This window comes from Neolamprologus brichardi, chromosome 7 (genome assembly GCF_056152115.1).
Source record: "Neolamprologus brichardi isolate AB-2024 chromosome 7, ASM5615211v1, whole genome shotgun sequence".
NCBI classification, from domain to species: Eukaryota; Metazoa; Chordata; class Actinopteri; order Cichliformes; family Cichlidae; genus Neolamprologus; species Neolamprologus brichardi.
The window spans coordinates 49,300,839-49,323,201 of NC_142110.1; the positions used below are offsets into that span (position 1 = coordinate 49,300,839).

At 43.9% G+C, this 22,363-nt stretch overlaps 1 protein-coding gene across 4 annotated transcripts; it reads right to left on the bottom strand.

Annotated features, from left to right (window-relative positions):
* Positions 1 to 234: 234 nt before the first annotated feature.
* Positions 235 to 19,104, bottom strand: zbtb7c (zinc finger and BTB domain containing 7C). 4 transcript variants are annotated; one of them, XM_006789039.3, is made up of 4 exons: positions 19,028 to 19,104; positions 3,393 to 4,121; positions 2,636 to 3,303; positions 235 to 2,221 (listed from the first exon to the last, which is right to left on the bottom strand). In XM_006789039.3, the coding sequence occupies exons 2-4, from the start codon at positions 4,104 to 4,106 to the stop codon at positions 1,600 to 1,602; spliced, it is 2,004 nt and encodes a 667-aa protein (XP_006789102.2). In that variant the 5' UTR covers positions 4,107 to 4,121; positions 19,028 to 19,104; the 3' UTR covers positions 235 to 1,599. The 4 variants fall into 4 exon arrangements, with proteins under 4 accessions (XP_006789102.2, XP_035762870.2, XP_006789101.2 ...); XM_035906977.2 differs by having other exon boundaries at positions 3,393 to 4,124; XM_006789038.2 differs by lacking the exon at positions 19,028 to 19,104 and adding an exon at positions 9,960 to 10,328.
* Between the last annotated feature and the right edge of the window lie 3,259 nt (positions 19,105 to 22,363).

A 22,363-nucleotide genomic window follows, 5' to 3' on the forward strand; every position in this document is an offset into this window, starting at 1 on the left:
GGCCTGCGTTTTCTAAATCTTGTATTATTCTAGCACTTATGCTAAATACAAACCTAATCACTAACTTTTGCTTGATGTAAGCCTAAACCCAAACCCTATGCTAATCTTAACTTTAAGTAACAATTTAGCATGTGACCGAGCTTTCCAGAAACCTTTGCCAGGATCTGGAGAAAAAAAAATATAGGCGTACAAACACATTTGACATAATAAAGACAAGAGCAAAGTTGGGTTTTTTGTTTGTTTTTTTTTGCATTTAGTGTCTTTATAAAACAGATTTGCAAAATATAGCCAAGGCTCATTCATTTAAATACGCCATAAATAGCAAGAAAATACTTTCCCATTTCAATTCAAATATTTTTTTGTTACTTCTTTATACACAAATCAGAGATGAACATTAGACGGAAAAAAAAATTATTGATTTCTTGCAGCAGAAACCCCCCAAAACAAACCAAAAAAACCCAAAACCCCCCCCAAAACAAAACACAAGCATACCGTGTAGCTAGAGCGGCAATCGATTAGTCAGAAATATACATCCTCTGAAGACACGTGGTCATAAACATTAAAACAAAATCTTATTCAAGTCTGAAATATCAAAGCACACATCTTTGGATGGATTTCTCATAGTCTTTTAAGAGCTTTTCTTTTCTTTTTCTTTATTTATTTACTCCTTTATTTTTACAACATCAGCAACAGAACTGTAATTAACACCAGCATGGCCAACAAGTTTGGGTCCATATGTACAATAGTGCAGACAAAAGAGCTTAAATGAGAATAAAGGCAGTGGAGGGATCGTAATGCATCATCGTGTCTCCTAATTAAGTCTTCAAGTGGTCTCCCTTTATTTTTAGAAAACTATAAGATGACAACTAAAGCATCCAAGCACCATAGATGCTTTTATTTGGAGAGCGCTGCCCCTTTTTCAACACATAAACCCAACGACTTAAAATAAAAACGTAAAATTGTCTCAGTGAAGGGTTATTTATTGATTTATTAAGCTATATTTCAATTTTCTTTTATGTTAATTATATCTGCTTAATGCCATTTTTGACAATAAATTCCCCCTTTTTATACATTTGTGATCACGTGTTTACATTCTGCATTTTAAAGAAACAAATTTTTCAGTTTCAGAGGAATCTTATCAGAATTTAAAATTTTTTTTTACAGCGTTTTGAATAAATAATGCAAAAAATATACATGTACGAAACCGGCATTCCTCATAAACAGACTGTTTTGCTTCTTTTGAAGGAATATGTAAACATTCACGGGGATGAAGAAATAGACCTTTTGCATCGTGCTGCAGGTACTCACGGGTGCTGCTAATCACATTAATTTAGAAGAGAACCTTCATTAATGTGAATAATAAGACCTGTGTTGACCTACTGTTTCGTGCAGATGTGACAGAAGTCTGCTTTTTGATTGAATATCTGTTTGCCGTATCAGCAGGCTTCAAGCTATTCATTGACACGTCACTCTCTCTTGCTGTCTCTCTCTCTCTCTCTGTGTAAAAGGTGCTTTAGCTTTCTGGAGCAGATGAGATGCAGAGATTAAAGACATTTTCTTTGTCTTTTTTTTTTCCTTTTGTCTTCTGCAGACCAGTGTTCATTTGGCCGGCTCAGGGATGGGTGGAGCCCGCTCCAGCCTCATGGCCCAGGGGTTAGAGGTCGCAGCATAATATGGAGATTGGGCAAGCACTTCTTCTCCAGCTAGAGCAAAAGCAAACACTCCCCTCTGCCTCCCAGCTCCCGGCTTCTCCTCCTCCGAGATGTGCTTCCCTTCTGCCCGCAGCTCCTCCCTACTCTCTCTGCCGGCAGCATCCGCGCTCTTAAACCCCTGACCTCTGTTCCCGAGGCCCAGCAGCTCCCCAAGTGCGTGACTCTTGACCCCCTGGTACACGGGGCTCAACCTGCTCTCCTCGAACCGGTTGGTCGCAGCAGTAGGGGGACACAGGAAGTTGCCGGGGGGCGCTGAACGCCAAGCAGCTGGCTTCCGTCCCCGCCGGGGGCGTGAGATTCGGCAGCTCTGCCGCTTGATGTGCCGATGCAGGTGGTCAGACCGCGTGAAACTTTTGTAGCAGTGTTCGCACTGATACGGACGGACGCCCGTGTGGATGCGCAGGTGATTTTTCAGGTCGTAGTTGTGGACAAACTTGGAGTTGCAGTGAAGGCAGATGTAGGGGCGTTCACCTGTGTGCTTCCGCATGTGGATCTTCAGCTTGTCTTGTCTGAGAAAAGAAGAAAACCGCACACTTTCACAAAATGAGATTAACACATAAATCCTACACCATTGCCCTTTCAGTTCTCGAGTTTTACAAGTGACTGATTTACAAAAAAAAAAGCCAACACAGATGATTTCCTTTTAGTGTCAACATTAAAGTTCTGCTCTAAAAATAAAAGTGGAAACTATGCCAAAGTGGGAGGATGTAGGTAAGTGAGATACCACTAATGCAAAAGCAGAGGGGGCTTTCCACTTTAACGTCTTTGATATTCAGATGAGGTGAAAACAGATTAACCTCAGTGAAAAGAGCATGGGGTACTTTTCCGTTAACCCTGCAGTTTACACTCTTTGTATGCTAGATGAAGATGTCAAGATAATGCAAATTGTTAATGTGCAGCAGTTGGGTTTGCTTTCCACGTACCTGGTGAATCGTACTTCACAGATTGTGCACATGTATGGTTTCTCCCCTGTGTGTGTCCTCATGTGCCGTGGCAGTTTCCCAGCTCCTTGAATGACCTTGTTGCAGATGGGACATTGCTGTGATGCTTTGGGCTTCATCTTCCTCTCCTCCTCCAGCTGCCAGGGGGGGAACAGCGCACCCAGGTGGGATGCGGAGCTCAGAAAACTCAGGTACGACCGAAAGTCTGCCTCATCCTTAATGGGACCCAGCGGATGACTCTCTGCTGGCACTGACCCTGCGTTCATAGTGCCGTCCAGGTTCGAGCTGACAAACTCCTTCAGCAGTTCGCCTTGGAGCATACTGGGAGGGACTTCATCTTTCATCTCCTCTTTTATGATCTCTCTTTTTACGGCCAGATCAAGGGGTCTGGAGGCTTCGAGTGGTGTGGAGGCAGGGAAGCTGTGGGGGAGCCTGGTTTGTGGTGAAGACCCCATGTGAGGGTGGTGGGCTGGCTCCAGAAGCTGCTGAGGGAAAGCTGGGAACTCAGCGGCCCACATTGGGGGGTAGAATCCTGGGAGGAGAGGAGAAAAGTTGGACCTCCTGTCCAATGCTGGCATGCGAGGGTAGAGCCCTTCCTGCAGGAGAGACTCGATGGAGAAATCTTTCAGAGCTCGAGTCTCAATGCTCTCCTGCAACACAAGTTTTAGATACATTAGTTTTAGAGCTTAAATAAGATAAGATTATCAACAAAAACAAGATGATATCCCCTGAATTTCACCTGCTTTCTCATGGTTTCTGGAGACTGCGACCGGGGCGTCTCCCTGTGCAGCCCGAACTGCTGGTGGTACTTAGAGGTGCTCGGAGGTGGCGAATCCTCCATCCCCGGGGGCGTCCGCTCCCCCCTGCTCGTGGAAGACTGGAGCGACCTCTCGCTGACATTGTCCTCCTCTTCCTCGTGCTCATCCTTTCTCGACCCCGCGTCCTCCTCTTCCTCCTCCTCTTCCTCTTCCTCCTCTTCTTCTTCCTCCTCTTCATCTTCCTCCCCTTCCACCTCTCTCCCACCCCCGCCGCCACCCCCTCCGCCACCGCTGTCCACGATCTCCAGGCAAACGTTAATGATGCAGGGTATCTCCAGCATCTGAGCTGCATTCAGGATCTCTTTGACGTTTGACGCCGTCACAGTCAGCGTGGACGTGTAGGCGAACTCCAGGATGGCTGTGAGCGACTCTGGAGCCACAAAGTCAATTTCATACACAGCCGCGGCGTGATTGGGATCTCCGCCATCAGTAGTGGCCACTGTGAAGAGCTTCTTGAAGTACTGACTGCAGGCGGCCAGGACGGAGCGGTGGGTGCGGTACTCCTGGTCTCGGACGATGAGGATGACATCGCAGAGCAGCCCGTCGCGACGCTGCTCGTTGAGGCTGCAGAGGACGTCGCTGCTGTGATTCGGGAAGGGGATTCCGATCAGATCCTCCTCTCTGTGGTGGACCATCTTCTCTCTCTTTATCTGCTGGTTGTAGAGACAAAAAGCAGTACAAGTGAAACATCTGGTGGTAACTGAAAAAAGATGCAAATTCTGAATCGTCATCAAAATTAATTCTCTTATTCTCGACCTTAAACTTTGCTTTTTACCTAAGCGGATTTACATTTTGACAAGGTTCCCATCATTTATTCTGCGTCTTTATTATTTGAATAATGATTTTTGGGGGAAAAAAAATAGAATCTAATGCACTATTTTTTTTTAATCCCAAAGGTGAGCTACTTTTATTTTCTAATTTAAAAAATAAATACCAGCGAATGGTTTTGATTTTTAATGCAGAAAAAAGTATAAATGCATAATTAAAGAACATCAAAAAAATAGAAAAACAACAAACGACTAATAACCGGTATTGAAAAGTATTTTTAAATACTGTACATTTTTACACTTCAGATTTACTGTGTGTAATAAATGTCTTTGCAAATACTTTGATATACTCATCACAAAAGCTCCTTTGACGCTTTTCTCACAACTGACGTTATAAGAAATCTGAAAATACTTTCAATATTATTACATGTTGTTCAAGAGCCCTTTGGTTTTTTTAATATGGGGGGATCTTTCAGGAAAAAGCCCACATGCTGACTTGAAAACAGTACACACAAGTGTGAAATATTATGCTGATCGCTTTAAACAGGTCCTGTTTAATTTCCTGTTGGCATTTGATGACTGGTCACATGTACTTTCACTTTGACTTGAAAGCGGTGAATAATAGTTCTTTTAAATCCACAGAGCTGGCTTCTTGCTTCCTGGCCGTGCAAAGAGCCTGCCGTGTAAACTTGACTTCACTCATCCACGTGGATGGTGCAGGATTTAATGAAGGCATGTTAAAGAAAACAACAAAGCGGAGTTCTGAAACGCCGACGCAGAGAGTGCAGCCGTAACGACGGGTGCTGCTGCTGTCACCGGTGACAAGCGGCGTCCATTCATGGGGTGAAGGCTTTCAAAAACAGCTTTCATATGCGAATAAGGGGAGTCTCTCCGCCGAGGCCGATAGTGTTAACACAATGAGTGACAGTCTACTTTATTAAAATATACTGTAGGCATGCTTGTTTGCGTGCCATCTGTGCAGCAAAAGCAACAAGTGGTAAATACAGCATGTCTCATTTCGAGCAAACATCACGTTGGGTAATATTTATTCTTGAATGTGTTATCATCATTTCTTGTTGCAAGTGTGTGAGTTAGGGAAGCCCGTCATTTTAATAACTCCTAAAGCGGTTCTTGAATTTTTTTTTTTTTCTTCTTACTTTTCATTTCGAAACTGGGTGGTGTGATAAAAAAGTGTGTGAGAGACGTTCTGTGATAGCGCTTATAATGTCCATCCCTCTTGTCTGCGTCTATCAGATATGAAAAACAGGCAAGCCGATACGTTCATCGGAACAATACAGTGTGTGTGTGTGTGTGAGAGAGAGACTGGGATGTGGTGAGAAGTGAAGAAAACGACAAAAGAGGTCAGATTGTACTCTAGATACTGTATCCTGTCAAAATGCTTACTTGCAGTCTATCCTCACTCATTTCACTTATAGCGCGGTGCCTGAAGAGCCTGATATATAGCACGTTATGGTCTAAACACACAGATGAATCTCTGCTCGGTCTGCTCTCTTTCTTCACATTTTCCACTCCACAGCTGCCTGAGCTCCCACCTGTTGATTCACTGTACTGTTGTTTACAGTTCTAGTGATCAAACCTCCGCTGGCAGGGTGCTCATTCATTCACATCTATGAATAGAGCTCAAACTTAGCCATCCGCACTTGGTGGTCACTGGAGGCATGTGTAGATAAATACTTTGAAGCAGCCCCACACACCACAGCTGCATTGTTGACTGAACCGAAATGGGCCAGCTCTGAAGCCACACACACACACATACAGACCCAAGTGTCTCACTTTCTTGAGCTTCCTGCAGTGAATCACGCCAGAAGTCAAAAAAAAAAGGAGGAAAAACAAGATGGAAAAAAAAACTATTTCAGAAAAAATCCCCAAGTTCACCTGCAGGTGTACAATTCAGATACCTTACCAATCTTACATGTAGTTTATTCTTGTCGATCTTGTTGCTAGGGAACTGTTGCCATGTTCGTGCCATTGATACAGTGTGGACATAATTAAAATGTCTATAGAGGAGGTGGCAGTGTAGGATATATGTCCGCACGCACGCACGCCGGCCTCGATGCGACAGTGAAAGTTACAGCGAGCTGGGGGGGAGAGCTGTTTGATTGGCGATTTGCAAAATGGAAATGATGATGAGGATGTATGCAGCTCACACCACAACTTTACACTTTTACAAGGAATAGAAGATTTTTTTTTATTGTATTCCCACGCCATGTGCACAACCTCCCTAAAAGCAATAACCTGGCCTGGGCAAAAAGGTGAGAGAATCTCCAGCAGGGAGAGATCAGATGGCCCTAAAAGTTCCCTAACAGGTTGCACAAACACCAGCGGAGGGGCCCCTCCCTGCGACAGCCTGCCAAGGCAAACAATAGTGCAGAGCTTGGAACAACACTGAGTGGATAAGAGCAGGAGAAAACGACTGGGAGGGCCTGGCGAACTCACTGTCTCGCATTCGGGTTTTTTTTCTTCTCCTTTTCTTTTTTTGCTCTGGACCCATCCCACCCACTCCTGGAACTATGGGACACGTGCTGCTGTTGCTGTTTGTTCACCCACTGAACCGACGAGTGCCACTCCCCTCCCCGTTCCCACTGTTTGCCTGCCACTAGCTAGCACTAGCTCTTAGCGGCCGGCCCCTAATTACAATGTGGAGAGGATCTAAGGAGGATGTGCCACATAGACAGGGAGGGGAGGAGGGCAACGCTTTCCCACCACAAGGTCCTGGAGCGACATTTCATCAGCCAAACAAGTCTTAGCCCTTTAGACGCACACGCAACACCCCACCCACCCATCAAGGGGAGCGAGGGCGGCGACGCCTTGAGAAAGGGCACAAAGTGACTCGCCTTCTGTCCCCTTTTCAAACCAGCTCCAAGTTATTAGCAATAAAGCTCAACTCGGTAAGTAGTCGTCAGGTTTAAAAACCTGCCATAATGAGGTGGCTGGATTTTTTTAATGAACTAAAAAACAAAAAACAAGCAAAATTAGTTTTTGATTAAAACTTTTAGCACCTATCACAATTGCATCACCGCTTTAAAGGAAGACGTTCCAAGTGTGGGAAAAAAAGTTCACACCGAGTTCAACTCATTTACTAAACTGACCTCTAATAAAGGCCTTTCCGTCTCCCTCTCTTTCTGCCTTCCTGTACTAGCCAGCATCTCCTCTCATGCCTCACTTAGTCACCAACACTTTCAACTCAGCACTCCCACCCCAAATTATGTGTCACCTCCATCCAGTGTCGTCTTTCTCCCGAGAACTTCATCTGCTCTCCGGGCACTGACCACCAGCGCCACCTCCTCCTAATGATTCTCCTCTTCTTCCTCTTCCTCCTCCCCACCTCCTCCTTCTCCTCCTCCACCTCGCTCTGTCCGTGTTGCAGCTGTATCATCATTATGCCTAGAGTAGAGTGGCTAACTTGTCCCCAAACCTGACCGCTCAGGCCACAAATCACCAGCTAATGTCCATCTCAAGCCTTGTGACGGGCAGACACTCATTTGGCCTGTGCACTCCAACACCCTGTGCCTAGTTTATTCCTGTCAGGCCCGTTCATCCACCTGACCCCCATGCTAAATCACCAGCAGCCAGAGTTTACCCCTGTCACCGACTGCCCATAGCAAACACCTGCGAAACAACTGTCACAGGTGGACAATTGCACAGCCAATAATTTACAGTATTGACAGCCAAAATTCACCCCCCCCTTATTAAGGGAAGACATTCATTTGACCTGCTGTGTAAACTAGTCCATTATCGCCAGTGAAACAGCAGTGCTCCTCGAGGAGACACTTCTTCTTAGTGTTAGTTTTGAGCCTCTAGGCCGCATGAAGGGGGGGCAGATTTTTATATTTTATCTTAATTGCTGTCAATTAGAGAAGGTGAGGAAGGAGGACACAATGCCAGTTAAACTTCATGACTGGGGCTTTATTTTCTCTTTGCAGCAATGGTGAAATGTCAGGGTCAAAATCCGAGTATTTAAACAGAAACCGCTGCTTATTTGGAACAGTCAGTGCTTTAGGAATTAGTGTGCGTGTTTTAACAAAAGCACAGAGTTTTTTTTTAAGTATTGTTAGCATTTAGGTTAAAAAAAAACCCCAACTAAACAAATAAACTTTTGAAGCTGTGCACTTCAAAGTAACTTCAAACTACAAATTCACAGTCAAATGCATAAAGTGCCATTAAATACAATGTTATACTGCATTGCTCACTTAATTAATTCAGAAAGTGCAGTTATTTGTACCTTTGGCTAGCTCTCAGCCTTGACTGATTAAAAATGAATGATTCATTTAAAGTTAACACTGGACCTGATCCAAGGTCAGTTCAAATGGCACGGCTCCTTAAAGCGCCTCTTTGCGCTAGATGTCATCTCTCGAGTCTTTCAGGGGGGCCCACAGTTACCCGCCTCCGTCTCAGTCACCCCAAAAGTTTACTTTATTGCCAATAAAACAAGAAAGATTTTTTTTTTTTCAATCACACATATTTCGTTTGAAATAATGGACAGTTTCTAAATCTCATCTGATACTTTCTTCAGTTCGGCCTGAGGAAAGACCCCCAAAAATGAGCAGAGGAAGGTTATATCCAACACCACAAGTGTGGATGGTACAGTATAAAATGATCATTACAGCATTTTTTTAAAAAGTTGTTTCACATTTCCAGTTTGCATTTATTCACATTTATTTGTATTTTTCTGCAATGTAAAAAAAAAAAGTCAGGCTTTTTAAACTTTACATTTAAACAGGATAATATTGAGTGTCTTTACTAAGCTACACACTGGCAGGTAAAGCTTAAAAACGGATTGGATTAATTGAGATATGATTAATAAATCATTAAGCAGACTTTTAACATAGTGTGTAACTGCATGTAGTTTACCACCAGCACGTCAGCATTACAGCATTACAGCTTTGCATCTCTGTATGCCGCTGAATAATGCTTTCTAAAATGTGCCACTCATAGTTGTAGGCAACTGTATTTACATTTTGTTCTGTTCAGTTGGCTCCAACAAAGAATTTGATGTAGAATAAAAAAAGAAGACCAGAAACTTTAAAAACAGTAAACAGTTACAACAGCACTACGGGTCACTGCTTTTTGTAACTTTATGAGCTAAGAGGTCTTATAAGCTGACTTGCTGTAAACAATCATTTACAGCTCAGCCTCAAATCCATAACATGTTTTTTTTTGTCTATTTTGTCTGTGCTCTAAAACATGCCCCTTCCCTGCTTTTTAAAAAAATTACCTGAGTATTTGTGGATTTAACGGAGAGTGTCATATAGATACAGAAACTGTAACGTGTAATTACTTTTGGAGACAAAACACGCACTTAAGTCCACCGAAACTACTATGTTTGGCATTTCCGAGATGTGTTGTGATGCTATAAATGCCCGCGCTATTTCCAGCATCTTTACGGCACAGTGTTTACACTGCGCAGCCCGAATAATGACACGAGTCGTTAAGTGGTTTTATTGACCTGTTTGCACCTTTTCGGGCCTTTATGGTCTAAAGCGCTCATTTGAACGCTTAAGTGATGCACACAACCCAAAAGTGCAAGCTGATTCACACGGGCGCGCATACACACACATCCTCTGTAATACTCAGAAATGATTACACACACACACACACCCATGTGGATGTTCCACAAGTCTGACATCCAAATAAATTTGCACATGTCTTGATACGTTCCCCCAGCATTCCACAGATTTCAGCAGGCATCACCTACCGTACCTTCTCTTTCTCAATTCCTCTCACGTGTCTTTGTATTTCCAGACTACTAAGAAGCTCCGCTGCTCCTCACTTGACCTCTCAGCATAGCTCTCTTTAATTGAAACACAGCTGCCTCGCTCTTTGCCCGTCTGTCAGTCAGTCCATTCACAAGCTCCTCACACTAGCTTCAGATACCCATTCACAAAAAAAAAAAAAAAAAAACACCCCAGGAAGGAAAAATATCCAATGAAGGGAAGCAAAGCAGCGCAGCAGAGGAGAGCAGAGAGCGATTCTTGGGTCTGTCTGTGTAGCCGAGTGGCTGGTGTGGAGTTTAGAGTCAGGCAGGCTCACTGTTGTGTGTGGCTCATGTAGGACGAGCGAGAGAGTGAGAGGAAGAAGGGAGGGAGGGCAGCAGCTCTGCGCTGTGGAGATGTCGCACCACTAGTTTTTATAGCAGGGTGGGTAGCTGGAAGATAATAATACCCCATCCTCCTCCACAACACAAGTTTAAGCGCAGTGTGTAATAAGCCCATGGCGCAGACACCCTCTGATTTAGGTCAGACAAAATGAATTTTTAGTTGTGTTAGAGTGGATTTTGGTAGAAAGGGACCGGGGCAAAAGAAACCCGAAGGGGTTGTTTGGGGAGACTGAGGGAGGGTAAAAATGGAAAGGAGAAAGAGAGGGAGTGAGAGACGGAGAGAAAAGTTGGGAAAGCGTTTTGTGCACCTCTGTTGGTGAGTCTCAGACTGAGATGAGGAGAAGCAGAAATGCAAGTGGAACTTAAATCAGGTTAGTTTTATTCCCACACCTGCTCTTTTCTATTCTATTAAAAATGAAACTTGAAATAAATCTAAAGCGATTTCCTCAGGAAGCCACACACTGACCCCACCTTAGAGAAATACTGATAGCAAGAACTGACTAGTTTCTGGAAAAAGAACCTAATAAATCAACCTATTTTGACCTGAGAGACTTCTGCGTAACCCCGTTAAACTAGCTGATTCAGTCAGTGGCGTTAATTTAAAAGGCTGTATTATTTAAAAGCTGTCTGTATCTGAGACATAATTAGACCACAAACGCGACAAAAGAAAAAAAATACCACAAGTGTCTGTTTACAGACCTTTTATTTTTTCTCTCTTTCTCTTTCTCGCTTTGTCGAACCGTTGTTTCAACTACGTTTCAGAAACCCGGCCGTGAAGAGCAGACGGCCAACGTTAGAGTCCTGTTTTGAGTCAGAAAGCGCCGAGGCAGTGTAACAGTTGGTGAGCACCACCACCTCAGTCTGTGGAGAGGAGGAGGAAGTTCATGCAGAAAAAGATGTAGAAATAAGCCATTCTGTAAAAGCTCGAGCACAGAGGAGGAAACTCGGTTCGGCAGAAGTTTTGAGGAGACGTTAAACTTCAAGACGAGATTGCCTGTTAAGCTCCTTTCTGTGTTGAGTCAGATGTTTGTGATGGCAAGACGGAGGGAAAGAAAAAGGGAGAACAAGTGTTTCCTTTGCCTTTGCTTTCACACACGCGCGCACAAGCCAAATGTTATGACAAAGCACATTTGCAGTGTCGAAAAAGCCATTGGGTTTTCCTGTGTGACATCATTAAACCACACCCTTTGTCATACTTCACTGTTTTTATTCGTATAAGTTTTACCGCCTAAGCAATATGAGAGAGAGAGCGGCAGTCTTGCAGTTTAAAGGCAGCAAGCGAGATCCGAGCAGATGTTCGTCCATGATGGTAGAGCACGCAGCGAGCCATTGTTTTCCTGGTGGCTGCTGGACCTTCAAATCTACTAAAATATTTCTGACCGATCGTATATCATAACCGACAATCAGAAAGTGAAAGGAGTCAAATTGTGTTGAGTTAACCTCCACAAACAAGTACACATCAGAGCGTACATCAGACTATGCTATGCCCACTTCCACTTGGGGAAAAAATGGACCAAAGCAAACCGCAGCCCATGCCCACGGTGGTTTACACTGTTTTGTACAGGGTGAGAGCCCAGGCCAGTTCGCATTGGCATCTAGTATATATAAACAGGGTAAGCCACTAACTGCTAGCAGCCCAGCCAGACGGCCAGAAAAACAGCGTTTGTCTTCCTAAAAAGTTCGACTATCTGTTCTAAACACGCCTGCTGCCGTCACAGCAGCGCTCTGTAAGTGGTACCTGTGCGTATTGCTTTGTTCTAAACTCGGAAGAAAAAAAAGCACAAAAAAAGAAGTGCATGCTTTTGAACTGCAGATTGAAAACAGTCATCTCGTGGCGCTGACATGCAATTTGTTAAACACACAGATTTGCCATGCAGCTCTGTGTTTGGTGACAAAACTTCACAAACGTCTACGACAAATTAATACACAGCTTAATTTAAAGGCCTTTAAAACTGCTCGTACAATCTCAGCTCTGCTTTTTTTCTTTTCAGAAAACAACCTGAAGATGTTATGTGACTTAAATCATAAAATCTGGTGAGAAATGTGCATTAAGGCCAAAAAAAGTGCATCTTCATCCCATATGCAGCGATGAGTTTAATTGGCTTAATCACAAAATAACATAAGCTATTTTTAACTGCTGTGCAAATAACAATCAAAAGTTTTTTCTGTGTCTCTCAGTCTTTTGTGTTTCTCTAAGCTAACAACTCATTCCTCCTCCCCTTTCTCCAGGAAAAAGCGGTGGACCTTGCCGCCTGCTCTGTGCGCGCTCACAGTCATGAGGGCTGAGTAAGAGTCATCTGTTTTGTCTGTCTGTCTCTCTGACTGGTGTGTCAGTGTACCTGTTTACTGCCACCTGCTGCTCCCAGCAAGATACACATACAAGGGCACCAGATTGGCACTTTGGATGGGGGATGGGGTGTGAAGCATCATTACATAAAGTTGATATCATGAAAACTTTGGTGCTATACTCAGCTTGGCCTTCTGTGCAGACCATAAACACGGCAGTCCGATTCTTAACGACTAAAATTGGCTCTTTTTGGCACGTCTGAGAAGATCTCATCAGCATATCTCAGATGGTCTCGTAGCAGCACAGCAGCCACGTATCACAGAATGAATTTTTACATGTGCCACTGGTATGAAATAGTGTGATCCTGGACTGCTGCTTTTTAGTTCGCCTTGTTTGGCAAACAGGGCCCTGCCTCCGCCACCTGCCTCCAGACAGTTAATGAAATTTATTAATTTTTATTTCCCCCCTGCCTTTTATAGAGTACTATTGCTTTCCATTTTCAAATATTTACACCATCAGAACCCAAACGGTGCATCTGTTACACTTGTACGAGAAGAAGAAGGAAGTAGAGCTAAAGGTCAGGATTTTCCTCGCCACAGCCACATGTTCCAGCTTATCCTGGGGGACACCAATCCAGCTGAGAGATGTAATCTCTCCAGCGAGTTCTGGTTCTGCCCCAGGGCCTTTTCTTGGTAGGACATACTGGAAAAAGCCTCACTTAGGAGGCATCCAGGAGACACAGTCAGATCTTCGAACAGCCTCAACTGGCTCCTTTCGATGTGGAGGAGCAGCGGCTCTACTCTGAGTCCGTCTCAAATGGCTGAGCTCCTCACGCTATTACTGAAGGAGAGCACAGCCAACCTTCAAAGAAAACTCATTTCTGGCACTTGTATCTGCACTGTCATTCTTTTAGTCAATACCCAGGGCTTGTGAACATATTTTTCAAAGTTTCCTGGCCTGCTGATATGGACGTCAGATCAGAAAATGCTAACCCAGTTTTGCTGGGCAGACCAACTGATGATTCAATGGATTGGGGCTCTGTTTAGGTAGACACTTCTCAAACTAGCTGCAAAGAGGTATTACAAGGATGCCTGCAGAGTGTTGAGTTCTGAATATCTGCTGGAATCACTTTTTCTTAAGTGTTCCCAAAAGACATTCATATTGTTTCATCAAGTTGCGAATATCCCAAACTGACAAAAGTAGCTGCATAAATATAGATTTCACCTCCACAAAAGTGACCGACCACTTTCTGATGGGATAAATGTGAACTCTGACCTGAAGGTGTCTGTAAAGCAGTTCTGGATTCTGACTTTTCAAGAAGTATTTATAACTGCTAAGAATCAGTGTTAAAATGCAGCAGTATACACATAGCCCACGAGCGTGCTAAAACAGTTCAGGGACAAGCTCAGCTGACTTTCCCAGGATTAATAAAAACTGTAGAGGCAGACAAACACGACCAGCCAAACTTATACTTTGACTCTGAAGCCAGGTGTGGCCTGGTGTGGGAGAGAAGCAGGAAAAGGAGGCATTCACTACCCCCACTCCTCTTCCATCCAGAGATAGGGCATCGCAGCAGCCTCCCAGGTCTAACATCCTTTGCCTCAAGTGCCAAGGACAGCCAGGCACTTGGAGATGCAATGTTGATTAAACACAAAGGGAGGGTTGAATGTGTTCAAACCCACTGCAAGCTCTGCCTCGCTCACTCGCAGACAAACATTCACAGAGATACACACCCATCTGTCATTGCACTGAGGTCATTAGAACTCACCTTGGAGCATGCCATTTGGGTGAGTGAGACGAGGGCGTTTCCTGTCTGCTGACCTGTCTGTTTTGGGCTTTAACTTTCTCCCATTGGGCCTTCTTTTCAAACAGCCTAATAAATATGGGAAGCTTTGCCAGAAGGGAGGTAAAGAACTGCAAGTACTCAGTGAAAGTCTCACACGGTTGGCTACACTCCTTTGTATGAATCCACTGAGTGTTTTCTTAAAGGTAAATTTGATCATTCTTCATGTTTGAGGCCGCTTTTTTGAGAAGAATGTATTCAAGGTGTAATAATCCCCCGCTAGCGCAATGCGACTTCAGAATGGGTTGTGTTGTGTTCGCTGGATTGGTTTGGTGTCGGTATTTTTGTGTGAGCGTTGTGTACATGCGTGTTTCGCGAGGGTCGTCAGGTGAATGAAGACAACTCCTTATGGTGATAACGAGAAGGAGGCCAGCCTTGGTGGGACAGCCTCTGTCTGCCCTCAGGTATTGTGTGTACGCTGTACGCATGTTTGTGTGTGTGTGCGAGTGTGAGAGAGAGAGCATGTGTACGTGTGTGTGTCAGCAAGAGAGCCCTCGGGCACTCTGGCACCTCCTAATTAAAACCAGTCAGGCTGCAGGGCAGGGGAGACAGATGCCTGTCATGGAACACACACACATGCACACACACACACACACACATGCACGAGGTGGTGGACCGCTGTGAACCGCATGCACACTGGCAAAATACACAAGCCCGATGCGCAGGTCAGCTATTTTTGGAGGCGAACCCAATTTCATCCCACCCACTCAGGTATCACAGCAGGTAACTAATCTGTGACAAAACACAAGCAGAATTTATAAAATGATCCACACACGAAAAGCAAATATTCTGAGATAATGAAAGTTGAAATCTGCATGGACGGGGCTAAAATTAATTTGACTAATCTGGTTACAAAACAAAAGACAGTGAGTGATGTCTCATTAGAGTTATTTCGACCTGAACCCTGCGTGTTTGTGTGTTTGGCAGCTTAAACTCAAACGCTCTCTCTTACGAAGTTGTGAACCACAGTGGCCTCTAGACTGACACATCTCCGTTTCTCCCAAGCACAGAGTGAGGCATAATTGTTCTGTGTGTGTGTGTTACCTGCAAACTCTGTCACATTTTATCTCCCAGTGAAGCACCTCGAGCTGCAGGCGACTACATATAGTACTTAGCAGGCTAACTGCTGTTTGTCTGGGGTAGGTGGGTGGATCAAGGCATGTTGCTCTCCTTTCTCTCCCAGTGATTAGATAGCATAAGCAGGCCAGCTAGCCTAACCCACACACTCATGTCTCTAAAACTGCCATCCAGCCCTGCTTTCTCTCTCACTGCCTCTCACACACAGGTGGGTGGACCCACTTATTCAACCCAGATCTTTCTTTTAGACATTATGAAATCACGCTCTCTTTTTTCCTTCTCCTCCCTTTCTTCTTTTCTTCATCTAACTCCCTGATGCTGAATGACACGCAGCTCTATGCTCTATATGTTTCCCCGCACTGTACGTGCGGCTGTTCTTCGTTTTCTAATTTACCAGCCAGTTTTTTACCCGATTGCCAAACTGCTGAGAGCCAATGCCTTTCTTTGTGCTTGTCACCAGGTTAAAGCTAGGTGGGTTGCTAGTGGTTACAGGGGCCCTATTTTGTATTATCGAGGTAACATTCAGGAAACACCCACAATTTGTATGTGAAATGCTTCACTGCGCAACCACATTACAAATTGCGGCTGCCATTGACATTTCAGATGTCGAAATGTATGACAAAAATATTTCTCTGATGACTATGACCCTGCTAAGGAATGCATAAAAAAAACCCACTACAAGACACTCTGTGATTTAGTAAATACAAAGCAACTGTTGCATTATTAATAGAAGTTCATAACATGAAACAAGTTTCTGTGTGATTGAGTTTGTTTTTGCAGTTTTGCGAGACCTTTCAGATAAAGCACAGACACACACAGCTCAAAAGTAAAGTGATATATTTATGTAAAGCAGTAATAACTTAAAAGAACCCAAATGCCTTGATTATGTTGTTTTTGAAGAGTTTAGTGTCAGGGTAGGTGGTGAGCAGGAAGTGTGAGGCAAGAGGTGTTCCCAGGAAGTCAAAGTGTGCGAGTAAAATCGGTCGGTTTATTATTTTTAAGAAAAATACTGGATGTGGAGATGAAAAGGAGGAGCACTGTAAACGGAAAGATGGGATATAGCTTGAAAAGCAGAGGGTGTGATCGAGCCGACCCCTGGGAGAGAAAGGGCCTACCTCCCTCCCCCCGGCTGCTTCTGTCGTTGGAGCCAGGCGCTGTGTTTCGTGAGGAACGCAAAAGTACACAAATCCCACAGAAGGAGCTTTTTTGGCAGGGCTTGGGCCTCCCACCCACGGCAGCCTCTTCAAGCCTCCTCCCATCCTCTATTCATCTGTGAGGGGCGGCTTACTCACCCAGCCCAACTCCACACACACACACACACACACACACACACAGAGAAAAACACACACACACAACAAAACCTGGACCTCGATCCTACGGAGGAGGGCGGACACGCACGCGTGCACACAAAAATGGCTCCTCTGCCATTGTAGACATGCAAACACACGCAGCACATTAACCTGAACACAAGTTTTTGCGGGTATGCGTCTAACAGATCAGGTTTTTTTGGAGGGCGTTTTTTTTGTCCTCTCTGCTTTCTGAGCAGTTTTCTTAAAGAAAAAAAAAATCTGATTCAGGACAGCTGCCGTGATGACATCTGTGTCACAGAAGGTTAGCATCAGATTGTGTATCCCTGTGTGGATGCTGTTACATGGGCATGCCCACATGCTGTCAGGTGGGAAGAAGGCGTGCGGACTCATTCACCGTCAGTCTCACAATGAACACATTGCATAATTCTTCAGATGTGAAGCCGCGTCTTCATTCATTTTGACAAATTGATTCAGGGCTGTTAAAATCTCTTCGTCAAGCACTTTTTGTGCCCTTACACGCCGGATCGCTAAGCTAACCGGCTTGTCATGATCTGCACGGCATACTGTAGGTGAGATTGTACAAACACCGGCTGAAATCTGTCCTGGGTAATGTTTGTTAAACACAGCCGACGTAAGTGAGGCCCTGCAACAAAAGACCAGCGAGGATCAGGTTCAAATCACTAATCCTAGAGAGAGAAAGAAGCAGACGTGGAGCTGTAGTCAGACGAGAATAGGTGTGGTAACGTCTACTTGATTTTATCCCCATCTAACCTCACAGCAACAGGAAAGAAAGCTCTGTAAGGTTGTTTTTTTTTAATTAACAATGATGGCTGATAAGCTTTCAAGCTGATATCTTCTGTACATGCTGCTTTATTGTATTTGAAGTTTTGTTTTGCTCACATTCCCTTTATCATCTCACACCGCCTTTTGAGGAAGCGGCTCGTTTTCTAATTTTCCATTCATTTTCATACGATCCATCTTGTTCTCTGATAAACGGAAACACACTGTGTATCTAAATTGAGAACCTGGCGATAATAATGTGGTTCGTGAGCTGTGAAGCTGCTTTAGACCACAGCTGCCTGTTTTTAGGTCGGTACTGGAAACTGAGATCATTTGTCATAACCTGTTGATTAAAACCACCGCTCGTTTGTACAGTATTTGAAGCATATAGTGCATAATTGCAAGTTTTTTTGAAATCAGCCGAAGGTTTTGCATTCGCCACTCCAGTTAGGACCATGCCAGCCTTACTAACACGAAAAGCAGGACAGTTGACATCTCGCACAATGATTCGGTCGTGTCGTCTCAAGAACACTTCAGTACCTTGTAACAGTATCGCGTATAACTGCCCTGTAATGATACTCTTGAAGTTATTCGTGGCATTTGATGAGGAGTCACAGGAAGAGTGAAAGAAATGTGAATGTCACACCTCTGCCCCCACATCTGTTGCACAGAAGCTAAGATTGCTCTAAAACGCGAGCGGTGATTGAACGGACTCCGGACAGATGTTAACCCATGTGTCCGATCGTCTTGTTATTACCTCGTCAGTTAGAGGCATTGTATGCTCAGGCTGCGCTCGGGCTGATCGTACAGTCGCAGATGCGAGATTAAAGTCACGTGCAATCAATCTTCGTGTAGTTCTACAAGCTGCTACTACAACAAAAACAAGTAACAGTAAAAAAAAAAAAATGATATCAGTCTTTCAATCTGTTCCAGCTCTGTCATGCTTTCACTTGCTTCCTCCCTTGGTGTGCGGTTGCTGTTTGAAAGGGGGAGTCTTTTCACTCACTGTGCGCACATCTGTTGCGAGATATGCACAGAGAAAAGTTTCTGCATAGCTGAGCAGTCTTTTTTTAGAATTTTTTTTAAAACATATATATTCCATCGTGAAAAGTTTGAAACATGGAGCAATTTGCAATTCAAAATGGGTCGCACAGAAGAGCCCAGTTCTGCAAAAGGTCAGCCATCCGTTAGTTTGATTCTGGTGCGCAGGAGGTAGCCGGCAGCTTGTGTATGCTTTGAACTTTTTTTTTTTTTTTTTTGCCAGAACAGAGAGAAAATGCGAACCGCACTTTACGACTTTTTCGATGATGACAAATGATAGCGTGACGGAGAAAAGAGCAGAAAAGTGAACAGAGACAGCGAGATGTTACTGACCTTTTAAGAAGAGACGTTTTGATTTCAGTTCCTCTCTCACTCCCTGTCAGGAAACACAGCACTGTCTCAGCACTGGCAGACTTGTGAAAGTGAGAGCAGGCACGAAACACACTCAAATTTGCTCTGAAGGTGTGTCCGTGATTTGGGGGAGTGAAAAGGTACCGCTCCACGAAGCGGTTATCTAAGAAACACAACAAAACAAAACAAAAAAAAAAAACCCTGCTACACCCACCAGCCTCAGCCAACACCCCTCCCTCCGTCTAAACCAAAACTATTTGGCAATGTTCCCTACAAGTCCACCTGTGCTTAGGGGAGGGGAGTGACACACACTCTAACACTAAAACAAGCCAAGCCTAAAAACCTGCTTGCACATTTGACTGGGGTGGTATGATTACGGCTGAGAAATGACAGAGTTTAGCTGTGGTGCTGACTAGAGCTGAGAGAGTGCTCTTGGGCCTAACCAGTGCCTGAAGGTCTCGAGCCTGAGACAACGCTGGATGAGAGCTCCAAACCAGGAGCATAGGTTAGAAAATCCGAGCAGTGAGGCAGGAACTGAGAATAAAATAGTCACAGTGAGGCTGATCTGCAGGGAGAAGGAAAAAAAGTGGGTGGGCCTTTACCTGTGCCAACCAGGAGCTCCAGGGGTTCATATCAGGTGTTGAACAAAAGACGTATCAGGGGGAGAAATGAAAGGAGTTTGAGAAAGGTACGGGTGGTAAAGAGTCGCTGACAGCGTCTGAATGTACTTGGGCGTGTGCTCCACTGTAACAGCTCGTACCTGGCAAGATGTTGGAACCATTGTGTTGCTCTGAAGCCCGTAATGCAGCATAATGGCAATATAATAAGAGGGTGTAATCGGTGATGTAAATGTTGCTGGGCGATAGAGGGGCAAAAGGCTCTGTGTCTGTCAAACAAGCCCCAGAGAAAAGCTGCTGTTTGCCTTTTTGCTTTAACACGTGGAAATGCTACACTTGTGAAAAGCAACCGCATCACTTGATTAAAGTGTCAGTGATTCATATTTTTATAGTAAGGCATCAAATGACAAAGTGAAAACAGCGCGGAAATGTGAAAGGATTTCATCATTCTTACAGCGTGAGATAGAAAAAGGTTGTTCAGCCAAACCTGCAGCTCCCGCCTGCTTTATGGAGCCCTGTAGTGAGCTTAATCACGTTTAGCTGTCTGGTTCATAACATTACTGTTTTGGATCACTCTATAGCATTGACTGCCAGTCAGACATACCTGGGACTAGCTGTTGAACACTGTGGGGAATTTAGTTGCTAATGTGCCAGGTGCTTCCCTGAGTGACTGGTACAGACTAAAAGAAAAGAAAAAACATCATAAAAGATGAGAATATTGCCTTGTAACATCAGAATGAGCAAATATTTGCTAACACGTTTCCTAAAGAAACCCCATAAAGACAACCAACCTTTGACATCTAACTCCAACGGCCTTCTAAGGGGGAGAGCATAAAACGTGGTGATCTGTCAGTGATATGTTCACAGCTTGCTAGTGTTGTGGCAAAAACAATGATCTCAGTATCAATACATCTTCTGTGAGCCCTTAAAATACACAGTATGGAAGGAAGGAAGGTGGTAAAGGGTAGGTGGTCAGTCCATCATAGTTGCTAGACTGCATATCAAAGATGGACACAAACTCTGGGTGTGCAGATTCTTTATGCTCACCATTGTCTTCTTTTATTAGATTTTTTTTTTGCTTTGTTTTTAGGAAGGGCTTTCCATATTTGGATGAGAAGGTGGTGCTGCAATAGACTGAACAGATGCTTTAGAGACAGCCGGTAGCCACTTGCCACTTAAAGTAGCTGCATCCTCCAAAATCCATGAGATCAAGTCTTAATTTAATATAAAGGCATGAGTTATCAGAAAACACCACCTCCTGTGAGGTGTCACAAAAGGTGAAAGCAGCTAAAGATGTTTATTACAGCTGGGAAGTTGCACATTTTAAATTGGGGGACTGTGGGAACGGGCTCACTTTGGAGTCAGCCCCAAGTGGCCATTCGAGGAAGTGCAGTTTTCAGCTCTTCTGTGTTTGCTTCATTTTGTTTAAGCCCAGAGGAGGAGCTGCGTCGGCTGCTTTTACCTATTTAGCTGTCTTGAATAAATCTGTAGCAGGATTTGTTTTACAGTAATGTACTATTTTATAATTAATCAGTGTGCAAACAAACAAACTGACAGGCAATTAAAACTGAAGATTCCCAGGCTAGGTTAGGGTTTGAACCAGTGACAATTAGACATAAGAACATACCAACGTGATAGCTCTGGCATCCTCTGGTTATTGTCTTTTGCAGGTTCTTGGTACACACCCAACATGTGTTTGATTATTTTATGTCCTGTCCCTTGCAGTGTGCTTTGGAACAAGGAATCCAGTATTTGCTTTCTCTTTTTTTTTATTTGGCATAGAGACATCGTACAATAGGACAGAAAAGCAGGTGTAACACAAATAACACTGAGCTGATCTGTCTGTGCAGCGTTTTCTGTTTTTTTCTTTTTTTTGGCACTGTTGTTGTTGATAAAACCTAAAAAGTTTGTGAGGAAATAATCATTCTTCAAAAGGCTATACTGAAATTTCAAACCCTACACACAAAAGCAAAAATAAAGCTCTCCAGTATCAATTCGTGAAAAGTACAGGTATACTCCGGATTTCAGATGTGGCGTAATTGCGATGCAAATTCAGCGGCGAGAGATAATTAGTGCTGAAATTTGCCTGCAGTGGTGCAAACAAAACTGACGCATTTACACGAGTTAAAAAAACAAAAAACATTTGAGCTCGAGCAAAAAAAAATAAAAAATCTTGCCTTTCTCCAAACTGTCTCAGAGACAGAACAAAACCAGAAGGAGATGACAGAAAGTTGGAGTTACTGTGTGTGTGTGCGTTCTGAGATCACCCGCGAGATGTTGAGTTAAACAGAAACACACAGATCGTGATACCTAGCAACAGCTGTTGTCTGAACATGTGGGACATGGTAGGAAAGGTTTGCATTTTTTAATAAACTTCAATTATTAAATCAAAATAAAACAAATATGGGGTTAATGGGCCTATTTTGCCGTATTACATCTACCATCACCAGACCTGCCTAAAAGTGTACCTGGGTCCACTTTTGCCATCAGATCTGCCTCAATTCTTTGAGCTACTTATTCAGCAAAGTGCTGGAAACATTCAGAGATTTTTGGTCCATATTGCAGCATATAGCATCACACAGTTGCTGCAGATTTGCTAGCTGCATGTCCATGATGTAAACATCCTGTTCCACCACATCCCAAAGGTGCTCTGTTGGATTGAGATCTGGTGATTGTGGAGTCCATTGGTGTACAGTGAACT

Bases quoted from the DNA above. Each gene is read 5' to 3' on its own strand.
- zbtb7c (XM_006789039.3), bottom strand. From the start codon at position 4,106: ATGGTCCACCACAGAGAGGAGGATCTGATCGGAATCCCCTTCCCGAAT. The intron at 3,304-3,392 runs GTGAAATTCAGG...CTTGTGTTGCAG, and splicing joins CAGAAACCATGAGAAAGCAG to GAGAGCATTGAGACTCGAGC. The intron at 2,222-2,635 runs GTACGTGGAAAG...TTCTTTTCTCAG, and splicing joins TGTGAAGTACGATTCACCAG to ACAAGACAAGCTGAAGATCC.